Consider the following 12,571-nt stretch of genomic DNA (forward strand, 5'->3'; position numbering starts at 1 on the left):
AAAGAAAGTTTTACTGGGAAACAGATGTACTGTCATGTTATTTCAGTCAGTCTTAAGGAGGATGTCACATGATCTTATATCTCCTCCTCTTCTGTTCTATGACAAAATATTGTCTCTGCTTAGAAAGAACCGATATGAAAAACATTTTGTTTTTAATCCCTTCCTTAGATAAAATACAGCAATGTTAAGTAGGGGTTGAATAATTATGATGGTTGAAATTCCTGCTATGCTTAAATAGTAAAAGTGTAATAACCGAGCTAAGTTGATTTACAGGATATAGAGTTGCGAAAGTTATCACAAGTATTTTTAAAGTGTTCAGGGGATCAAGGGTTCGATCCCCACAGCCACCACCATTGTGTCCTTGAGCAAGGCACTTAACTCCAGGTTGGGGGTGGGGGGAGTTGTCCCTGTAATAGGGCACTGTAAGTCGCTTTGGATAAAAGCATCTGCCAAATTCATAAATGTAAATCTAACTGCTATGTGCATAGAACACTATCTCATAGTATTTTATGTTTACATTTGCCATTTTTAGAAACTGTCATCTTTTGCACTACTGTGTACTGGTTGTACACTGTGCCTACTGTCCTGTTCATTTTTAGTAATTTATTGTACTGTCCCGTACTTTTTGCAGACATTTGCATGTGCACTTTATATAGGTATGTTATTTAGTCTGTGTAGTCTCATGTGGTTCTGTGTTTGTCCTATGTTGTTTTATGTTGCACCATGGTCCTGGAGGAACGTTGTCTCATTTCACTATGTACTGTAATAACTGTATTTGGTTGAACGACAATAAAATGACAATAAAAAACACTTGACTTGACTTGATGTACAAAACATTTAATTGTGTGAATAATTATCTTTTCTGGCTCCAATCTAGATCACTTCAAATGTGTGATTCAGAGATTTCATTTGGAAAATTACATTTTCTACATATTCTGATTTTAATAATACACTCAAATCAGTTGAATTGTCTTGTTTTTCATGAGGACATGGTTACTCAAATACAGGTCCATCAAATCAAAAAGGGGCAGTGCTGGTTCAGTGGTTCAGGCTCAGGGTTACTTGATTTTCATGAGGGCATGGTTACTACATATTGAAGTAATTTGAATGTTCAGATTACACAAATTACTCATTCAGAGTGTATCAGGAAGTGGACTGCATTTTACTGTGTCTGGTACTCCAATACCAATGCTGGTTGGTGTTTTACAAAGAGAATGGGTAAATGGCCAACCACGTCCTTGTATGTGCTGTGAGTTTCAAACAAAGATGTTCTAGCTCCAGCAAGAGTATATTTACCTCCAAAAACACTTGCTCCCTTATTATTTCAAATAACGTCTGATTATAAAGTGTTCTTATCGTTCCTTAAGCACTTGGCCTTGCAAATAATTTGAGTAGGCATGCAAGTAACTAAAGTTCATTTGCTTATGTATGTAAATGATGTTGGCCTTATCTACTGCTTGAAAAGCAGGATTTAAGAAGGAGGCTAAGACAATTACTCAATATGTTGTGACGTTACTAGTGGAACAAAAGACATCGCAAACTGTACACTCCGAGAAGAAACAGTGAAGATGGTGTTTGGGGATTTGGTTTGTGCCAAACATTGTTCTTTGCTGGCCAAAAACTTTACAATTATTTTTGTCAAAAAGTTTTTATTGGCAATATAGCAAGCTCCAAGCATGACATAATCTTGGCTGTTCCCAGAGTTGTCTTTCTTACAGCTATTTCAACCAAAATGAAATCAGTTGACCGCAGGTAGATTTTAATTTTCATGTGTTGTTCACCCCCAATAAATTTCGATTTGCGAAGGAAAGTAACTCTTTTATCCTACTTTTGAGTTCCAAGAAGCACAACAGCACCTGGACGCGAGATGGACCACCATGTAAAATATAATTTTCACAAAGCTTTTAGTTGATTGAATGAGCCTTTTTCGAAGCATTATGAAGCCGTTTTCAAAACCGTTTGAAAGGGAGAGTTGACCTCCTTCTAGACAGGAGGCTCAAAAACAAAGCGTGTGATGCTAAAGAGAAATACTTAAAATGTTAAACCTATTTTTCAGGTGCTTAAAATCTGAGCTATTGTGTTGCTATCTTTCAATGTTCATATTTTATAAGTGATGCAAAACACAAGTAATACTTACTCTTCAGCAAATGGAAGAACACACCAAGAAAATGATCTGAAAAAAGACAAATATAATAACATTATAAAACAGTTACTGGTATCTAAAGCTGTGTAATACAACAATTATGCAAATCCACAAAATGACACTATAGATAGAGCAGATGCTAAGACCTGTGACACTTGATCATACTCGTCACTGTGGTTGACAGTTTAAAAACAATGGGGTAAATATGATCTATGATCAGTTTGATACCACTTACTGTAATATACTGATTTATATATGAGCCTTTTTATTCAATACACTAATGCTGTGTCTAAATTCAGGGGCATCTGACCGAAGGGTGTTTGTTGAAATGTTTTGTGTCACTTCACAATACATAGCAGTGATGTTCTTTTATTGTATGTGAAATATTTTGAATTAATTTATTCAGCTTCACTAGGATCATAAAAGTTGTCTTTAACCACATATTCTGTTAGAAGTAAAACTTAATTGTGCAAAATTAATATAAATAAAGAAATATCATTAATTAAACAGAAAATTATGGTATCCTATAGATACTACAGAATAAATAAAATTAATAAAAAATAAAAAGGCTTTTTTTGTTGATTTTATTGGACATAACAGTGAAGAGCAGTGTCAGGAATTAACTTGTGCATTAAGGGAATTAACTTTGAGGGGCAATATTTACCCCTTAAATTGATTTCTAGGGGCATTCATTTTTTAATTGTTATTATCTTTATCTGTTCACTGCTGCGGACGATGACACATCACTGCTATGTGTGTTTTTATGTGAGAATGGTTGAGAGGCATTATAAGCATTTATTTGATTATTAGGTTTAGTGTTTATTATATTATTAAATGGGTGATGTCTGGTTATGTAATCCTTCTACTGCGACTGTTGGGTGTGTTGAGGTTCTCCCAACTAAACACGATAAACAGTAAAAATCGCGACACTTTTCGCGTTACAAATCGTAAGATGAAACCTCATGAAGGTCAGTTTAATTTCATCAAACATTTATTTTATAGTATGACTTGTAAAAACATTAGACATACGTACCTTCAATTTTTCCACAGGTAATGGTCAATGACCGATGGTCAATTATAGTTTCCTAATATACAAAACTAACACAAATACAACCCTAACACTTAATGACTATTACTAATACTAACACATTAACGTTAATTACACAACTACTAAAGCGAAATACACACAAAATAATAAAAAAGTGTATCAAAAACTAACAAATTATAATCAGTAAAGCACAATGGATTTCCAGTCAGCTGTTTAACGGAATTAACGATAGGTCGCGAGACAATCACTTTGAAATTCGCGCCACAAGCTCGTTGAGTGACAGTTTGGCTCGTGGCAGTTCTGAATATTTTTTAAAGGAACTTTTTCACAGGCTGTGACGCATTTCCGCAAATAACATAAATTGTGCAAAGTTTTATATGTTTATTGTTAAAGAAAATTTACATTTATTATTGTACTTATTTTACCCTGGTAATAAATAAAAATAAAATGCAAAAAACTGCTGTTGTTGATGGAGTGACTGTAAATTTGATATGTTTATCTCTTTTACTGCCTTAATCCAACTCTTTATATGTTGAGATTATTATTTCTGTTTTATTCTGAAATCAGTAGATTAATCACTACATACATAGTAAGAAATAAAAACAGAAAATAAATAAATTGCAATACAATTTAACATATTTTTTTGTAGCTTTTTGAGTAAATTGTAGCATAAATTAATATTTGCTGTTGTCTTCTATACTTTACTATACTTTTGCATTTCAAACCCCGGACATTTTAAAAGGGTCTGTGGTCTCCAACAGCAAAATAAATCCATTATTGTGTTTCCATGACTTTCCAAAAGAGGAAACAAATATAGAGAGATGGATTACATCAGTCAGATGTACTGTCCCACAGTAAACCCACACTTGCCCATGGTGGGCCCCCGCACGGGCATGTTTTCTGGGTTAGCTTTAACCATATCTTATAAATGTTGTTCAATCTTTACCTCTCTGTAAGTTTTTGTAAAGATTAAAGTTCATGGAATAAATAAATGCCTATTTTCTCCCAGAACAAACATGAATTACCAAACATGTTTTTGTTAGACACAAGCGTGTTTTCACATTTTTATAAACTTGTACATAATTATATTGTTTGTAATTAAGTGTGTCCGTGATAATGAAGTCCAGTTTGATTTGCAACATATAAATGTATTTATTCCCCAAAGCGAATAAAGAGATGAAACATAAAAGTACATCAGAATAACACCAAATGCAGGACAGTATACAAGATATAAAATTAGATTAAACAAATAAAAACTGTAAAGTTTGTTTATGTTTATAATCCACTGTAGTTCTCGCAAAAAAAAAAAATACTTAAATCCTTTATGAACAATTATTTTTTTGCAAAAAAAATGTTTTAAATGAGCGGGAGAATTAAACAAAGGAAATGTAATCGTGTGGGGGTGGAAACTTTCAAACATGAGGCGAGAGGAGGGACTTTCATTTGGAAGTCTTTGATTGGCTCTTTCCGGTCCGTCAAACTTTCAACTGTCCAATGAAATCATTGAATGTGTTTGACCAATGAAAATACGCCATCAGAGGCGCGCGTCATCTCCTCACAGAATTAGCATAGAGGAGGAAATAAATACTTCTGTGAGCTGAAAAAGAATCATTATTCTGAGTTTGTTCTTCAGATCATCATGCCTGAACCAGCCAAATCCGCCCCGAAGAAGGGATCCAAGAAGGCCGTCACAAAGACCGCCGGTAAGGGAGGAAAGAAGCGCAGAAAGTCCAGGAAGGAGAGTTACGCTATCTACGTGTATAAAGTCCTGAAACAGGTTCATCCTGACACCGGGATCTCTTCCAAGGCGATGGGAATCATGAACTCTTTCGTCAACGACATCTTCGAGCGCATCGGCGGTGAAGCGTCTCGTCTCGCTCACTACAACAAGCGCTCCACCATCACATCGAGAGAGATCCAGACCGCCGTGCGTCTGCTGCTGCCCGGTGAACTGGCCAAACACGCCGTGTCTGAGGGCACAAAAGCCGTCACCAAATACACCAGCTCCAAGTAGAAGAACATCCGGTTTCTCAACCAACCCAAAGGCTCTTTTAAGAGCCACACATGTTCTCATTTAAAGAGTGTTTCTGTGATTTAAGAGATTATGAATGTCAGTTGTGATGTGAATGTCCACAGCAAAGGTTCGTAGCTTGGGTCAATAAACACATTTAAGTACTGAATCGGAGCTTCATTCGAATTGGATAAAAAAAAAAATGAAGTGATTGCGACGAGTCTATATTAAGCTAAAAACACGTGACCGCTTCAGTATCTTGTTCAGAAGAGGCGCAAAATCCCAGTGCAACTTTGAGCTCAATGGTACAGTAGCACAGGCACGTTATAACACTTTACTGTCTGTCAAGTATATTTATTTTCGATACCAAGTAATAGATTCACACATACATTGATTGATAGATGTGTATCAGAGAGACAGACAGTGAGAGAGACCGATCCAGGAACAGAAAAACATGGTTACCCCCGTGTGTCACCCCAATGTTCACCACATTGACCCTCAGTGTATGTGTGTATATTCATTTATGAGTCAGTATATGTCAGTTCTCTTCAGTTATTTAAACCCTGTGGTCTTCAGCAATTCTGAACCTGTTTTGTATTTATTTTTATATTTGTTAAATTTTTTAAACTAAATTTAATTATAGATTAAGATGTAGTTCTGTGTTTACGCAACCTCTGCTTTGGCAATATTGTACTGTTTACATTCATGCTAATACATTCATGCCCTTTGAATATATATATATATATATATATATATATATAACAAAGTATCTTCATAAATGAAGCCATTTAGACTTGGGCTTGTTTATTTCTTATTTATAAAACCTAATTTTATTGAACAAAACACAAAAACAACATTATAGCATTCATACATTCTTCAAAACCAATTTCAGTCATTAAACGTCATTTTTACAACCAGCAGATGTCAGTATTTTAAACCTTTAACTGAAGCTTATAATAATGAACCCATTTTCAAAACATTTATGTTGAAATCCTCATTGCTTCATAAATCTGCCCATCACAAGTCTTTAGCTGGAAATCACACAATACACGCTTGGTTATTCCTGTACTTAAAGGGTTTAGATGTTAATAGCAAGCAAAACCCCATTTTCAAGTTCTCCAATGGACAGACCGATGTTTGACCAGTTTGAAAGATTAATATATATATAAAAAAAAAAAAAGGCTTGTGACTGGAACAATTTAAACTTTCAGAAACTGAATAATTAGGTTGACTGCACACTGAGGACATCTGCTGCACAGGCGTGTAAATATGATGGGAAGACAAATTGATAATGCAGCCAAGGACAAATTATGAGAAACAGAAGTTATTAGTTCATCTCTGGAATCTTTTTGTCCGAGTCGTTTGTTCTTTTGTCATGGGTGACCTTCTGTCTCAGGTGCAGGGGACAATATTTCATCCCCGGCCCGAGCTGTGGAACCTTCGTGTTTGGCTCCTGAAGGGTAACAATGGAGGGACACAGGGCTTTCACCTAATGTTATCGAGACATTCTAAGTGCTAGGGCTCCCTCTACTAGAAGAATTTACACCAATAAATGGGGTGTCTTTGAAAGATGGTGCTGTGCACATAATGCAGATCCAGTTAACTGCCAGATTGCTTCAGTTCTGGACTTTCTGCAGGAAAAATTGTTAGCAGGCACATGCCCGCCACTCTCAGGGTTTATGTGGCCGCTCTATCGGCTTGCCATGCCTTGATTGATGGGGTGCCTTGGGGAGACATCCTCTGCTTGCTCGCTTTGTTCGTGGAGCCATGCGACTGAGACCTCCTGCTAGGACCAGGATCCCTTCATGAGACTTAGCAATAGTCCTTGAGGGTCTGGTTGAGACCCCCTTTGAACCTCTAGAGTCAGCGTCTGATAAACTTCTGACTCTCAAGATGTTTTTTCTTATGGCAATTACTTCTCTAAAAAGAATTGGGGATCTACAGGCTCCGTCTGTCTTGCCAGCCTGCTTAGATTTTGCCCCAGGAATGGCTAAAGCAATTTTGCACCCTCATCCTGACTACCTGCCTGAGGTTCCTTTCTCGACTGTACATCCGGTCACTCTCGAAGCCTTCTGCTCCCTGCCGTTTACAACGCCGGAGCAGGAAAGACTTCACGGACTTTGTCCAGTCCATGCCCTTCAGACTTCTGTCCACCGCACTAGCCAGTGGCGTAAGTCAGAGCAACTATTCGTTTGCCATGGGGGCCGCAACGGGGAGGGCCACCACCAAGCAGACTACGCAGCATCAAAGTGTAGCTTTTTGACAGGGAATTCACTGATAAAAGCGGAACGAGATGCTGCGCTTCATTGTCGCACTGGGAGTAGTTCTTGAGGACCAGAGATATGATCAACAGTGTCGATAAAATTTGGCCTTGTACTCTGGGATTACATCGACTAACACAGAACCAAAACAAAGCTTGTATTTCCTACTACTGCTTTTAAACCGGAAGTACCTCCCATAATTTAAAAAGCAGCAGGCCAGCTCAGAATATTGCCGATACTGCTGTTTTAATGAGTCTGTTTTATAATATTTGTTTTAAGGTAAAAATGCATAAACTTTCCAGTAAATTTGTGTTCATGGAGAAAAAAAGTGTAGTGGGTAGTATCACTTTTTTTATCATTAAAAAGGAGGCTATAGATGCTATTATATCGCCACCATTGCAATATCTTTATAGTTTATGCTTAATATTTTGTGAGATTTATTTACACTTTGTTTTTATAAAGGATATTTCTCTCACAAAGAACACTTGTAATGGTAAAGTAATGTGTAATATTTTTGCAGTAGATAATGTGTAATTTGTCATGTTTACATTCAGCATTATTGGCGCTAATGTGCTTACACTTTATATGTGACAATTACACTTTGCTATTGTATTTTATGATGACACTGCTTTTTTTAAAAGATGGGTGTATAAAAGTGTTAATTCAGAATACAGACTGATGATAAAGCCTTGTTCACACCGCCAGCGACTTTGTTGCTTGGAGTCGCTAAACTCTGTGATCTGTGCCGCTAGTAGGTGTTCCTACTGTTGGTCAATGTAACGTTTTCTGACGACAGCACATCTGGCCATAGCTTTTGAAAATGTTATCACAGATGAGACTTAATTCCAGTAAATTTAAGATGTCATTACAGTTTGACAAGGAATCAGTTCTCTTGTCTCTAAAAATATGCAGTTTGCTGTGTAGTGTTTTATAAAATGTGCATCAGTATTCAGTGCATTAAGTCATTAACACAACAATCTATCTATCATAACAAATCATTAACAAGATGATAAATCTATCATGAATTAATTAATCAAACTCACTCAGAATGCAGACAGGTTCTGATACGCTTTTCCATATAATCTTTTTTTAATATCCATGCATGTGGTTACAAATCCCTCACAACTCTGAAACTTGTCCTCTGTCTTGCCTACAATTGTCTCCAGTCTGCCAGGAGAACGATGACATGAGCTGGTCACTGGTGACTTTTTGTGACTCGCAGTGTCATTTTGAAGTAACCACAAATTTCGTGTCACTTGCATGACTCTGTCATATAGCACATGTCAGTTTGAGATGACAAATGTTCTTTTAACTGTGGTCTTCTGACTTTAAAGTCAATGGTTTATGAGGCGAGTTAATGTACAAGCCAGATCTCAGAGTAGCACTTACCTTTAAGAAGCAGTAAGACTGCAGGTTCATCCAGGCAAGTTCTTTCCCAGGTCGAATGCACATGGTTTTTAACAGGGAAACAAACACCTTCTGCACAACTACATTTGACTCAAATTGATATTCTGATAATATAATTGGTAATGAAAACATTTGTATTAAATTAAAAGAGTTTAACATTTGTCACTGCCTCACGAAGAAGCATTTTCACTATAGTGAATCCCACTGCATATTTGCTAGAAAAGAAAAGAAAAAACACAACATAAAAATAAATGCTGAATCAACAAAAATTGAGTACATGTGAAAATACAAATAACAGTGAAACATTTTACAGTGTGTTGGTTGAGTGGTCTTTTGTTTTCATGTATTAGGCCTATGATATTTTGATCGGATATCACTTTGGATGTGATTGATTCAAAACCCCTTCTAGTATTCAGCCTTTTAACAAAACTAAGCAAAAAGAACTATCCAGTTCTCCTGTACTTGCTGATAGAGATACTAACCCGCCCTCATCCTAACCCTGCTTTTAAAGACAACTAAACACTCAAACTAAACTGATCTGCTTTTGATAGTAGGTCTTTCATAGTATTGCTTGCCACAACATGTTTTCAAAACATATACATGGCAATTAAATCAGTGCATTCTTTCCACATGTACCTACAATGCCAGGACTTGTTGAGAGAGCAAGAAGCAGGCAGAGACAAGATATACCTGCAAAGTTATACAATCAAATATCAATGTGAGTTTGTGCAAACAAACCCTCACACCTCATGAATAGAGGAGCCTGAAACTACTAAAAAGGCCTATCAATAATTTTATGTAAAAGACTTGAAAATTAAAAAAAATTCACAGGATGTCTTTGAGCTTCTGTTGGTTGGAAAACTAACGCATTCTGAGAGGCCAGACATTGTAGAGGTAATCACAAACTCGGTCATGGAGAAGTTACATTTGTCTAAACATAAACGCAGTGTTGAGTTACAGTAAAAAAAAATATTGCAAGATATTGCACCACTTTAGTGAGACCAAAACTGACTGTCCCCACCCACACCCAAAAATAACTTTTTAAATATTAAAAGCATTGTCCCCTACATCATGTGGAGTTGTACTGGTATGGACTGGCTGTGTTAGAACTGCTTGGCCTCCCTCATTTTTTTAAGCATGTGGCTTCCCAACACACATGTGCGCTTCAGCCACATTCATTTTGAATTCAAGGAGATCCATGATTATCTGTGGCTGAGTTCCCTTGCCTTTATTGTCTCTGTGAAACTCAAGCCAGCTGTTCACTACAGCAACATCAAAGACATGAGTAATATTGTGCAGTGGCCATTTGCAGGACCTGATATCAATCCTGTAAAGGCTGGTTAGTTTATCAAGCTTGTCCACCCCTCCCATGGCCTTGTAGTATTTCTTCATAACCTCTGTATGCTTGACCTTCACAAATCGCCCCTCTTTCTGCTCCCACCTCACAACTTCATCTACATCTCCAACACCAACAAAGTTGGAGGCCAGCACAACAGAGCGGTTATCAATCCACTTCACTTGAACAACCTTTCCATCCCTACTCCTAACTTGAGAAGTTCATGGTTCCCCCGCCCTTTCTTTGACATTTCCTTGTCTGTCTGGGGTAGTGGGGTCTTTGCAAAGCGGGAAACCCTTCCTGTTCCAGCAGCATGGATTTTATTTTCTGCAAGAACTTCAAGGACACTGTAGGTGGTGAAGAAGTTGTCAAAAAAAGGACTCCCCATGGTGTAGGTTTCCTTTTGACATACTGGAGCACAGAGCATTTTCCCCTGAATTGCACAGTCTGCTCATCAATACAGAGATCTTCCTCCAGTTGTAGCTGCAGACAGCATTTCCTTATGGACTCACAGAGTGGTCTGACATTGAAGAACTCATAAGTGTCTCTAGGAGGCCTCTCATAGTTGTTCACAACATGCAGGTTGGAGTGGAATTGAAAAATAAAATTCTTGATATATGGTATCCCTAAAAATCCCAATATTGGTATAGGAACATGACTCCATTTTATTCTGCATATATATTGGTTATTGTGCTCATCAGCTCAAACATATGACTGGGAACACACTGCTTGAAGTAGCCATATGGTGTTACTGGATCAGGTGCGTCAGTGGTAGGACTTTCCCATGTTGTCTCTACTGGGGTAAAGGGGTGGTGATGCCCCTGAATATCACTCTTTTTGTGACATTTGCAAGAGGATCGTCACCAAGTACTGGTTCTACATCTGCCTCATGCTCATAATCTTCTCTGTCTTATTGATCCTGACTTTCCTCTGCCTCAATTTCATTAATGAAATGGTGGTGGCGTAGTGGGCTAAAACACTGAACTGGTAAGTAGAAGGTTGTAGGTTCAAGCCCCACAGCCACCATCATTGTGTCCTTGAGCAAGGCACTTAACTCCAGGTTGCTCTTGGGGGGGATTGTCCCTGTAATTAGGGCACTGTAAGTCGCTTTTGATAAAAGCATCTGCCAAATGCATACATGTAAATGTCATTTATATATACAGTACATGTAAATATTAGGAAACCAATGAAATATTATCTTACCTATTATTTAAGTAAGAAATTAGAATGTATTTTATCAGCCATTTTGACAGCCCTAGTGGCGACGCGTGGGGGGGCATGCTAGGTCACAGAACCAGACTTCTGCCAGGTTTTATTATAAAAAAAAGAATAATAATTATATATTTTATAATATATCTTATTTATTTTATTTTTTTCATAAGTGTGTAGAGAATATGTGAGTGTGCAGTATCTTATTAACATAACCACACCTTTATATTTGTTCTCGCGAGAATGAGTGTCTGACCTTTCACCGTTATACTTGTTCTTGTGTGAGACACTTTTTCAGTCAGCACGGCATTTGAAAATATGTTAAAATGGCAAAATAGCAGCTAAGTTTGGAGTTTTTCTAAAACAAAAATCTAAACCACCAACACCAGAGACATCAACAGAAACCGAACCTGACACTTCTGTAGTGTTAGCATCAACTAGAGTGATGATGCCATTTCAAACGCTCAGGTTATTGTGGATGCAACTGTCAAATCTGTCAATAAAAGAGACCCTTGCCTTGGAATGGATGTAGCTTTGAAATATATTGAAGAAGGCCTGCATCAGCCAGTAGTTGATTTTCCAGCCAGTGCCTGTGGGATCAAAACCAGAAAATGAAGGCAAGTGTGGTACAATGTGTATAAATGGCTTGAATATAGTGTACGTGATGACAGAGCTTTCTGCGTCGTACAGACAGCACGCCGATTCAACAATTTATGTTTAACAGAGAGAAATACTACACCTACCTACACAGCTCATGTCAGAATGAAATAATCAAAATCATGGCTTCACAAGTAATAGATTCAATCATAAATGAAGTAAAAGTGTTTTCCATCATTGCAGGTGAAACAATGGATCTGTCGAGACACGAGCACGTTGCACTCATAGTACTCTACGTAAACCACTCATTTGTGGACCACTCACTCATCTGGATGCTGCAGATGGACATGGCTTCACTTGCCACACTGATGAATTATCAGCTTTGGGACTTGACAAAGTCTCATCTCTAGACCTGATATTTCGATTTTTTATTCAAAAAATATAATATCTGTCAACATTTGGGTACCAAAATCCGGGAGACCTCTGAGCTGTATTGTAAATACATATAAATTGTGCTGTTTTGATTTAATGTGCAGAGTAATGTCATTTTTCCCACTGT

General features: G+C 37.3%; 1 protein-coding gene across 1 annotated transcript; it reads left to right on the forward strand.

Annotated features, from left to right (window-relative positions):
* The first annotated feature begins 4,595 nt into the window (after positions 1-4,595).
* Positions 4,596-5,762, forward strand: LOC127617827 (histone H2B-like). Its single transcript, XM_052089930.1, has one exon. It carries the CDS (start codon positions 4,831-4,833, stop codon positions 5,203-5,205), a length of 375 nt encoding a protein of 124 aa, XP_051945890.1. The 5' UTR covers positions 4,596-4,830; the 3' UTR covers positions 5,206-5,762.
* The last annotated feature ends 6,809 nt before the right edge of the window (positions 5,763-12,571 follow it).

The sequence above is a fragment of the Xyrauchen texanus genome, chromosome 2, assembly GCF_025860055.1.
Source record: "Xyrauchen texanus isolate HMW12.3.18 chromosome 2, RBS_HiC_50CHRs, whole genome shotgun sequence".
NCBI lineage: Eukaryota > Metazoa > Chordata > Actinopteri > Cypriniformes > Catostomidae > Xyrauchen > Xyrauchen texanus.

What these genes read in the sequence shown, in the direction of transcription:
- LOC127617827 (XM_052089930.1), top strand. Translation starts at nt 4,831, where the DNA reads ATGCCTGAACCAGCCAAATCCGCCCCGAAGAAGGGATCCAAGAAGGCC.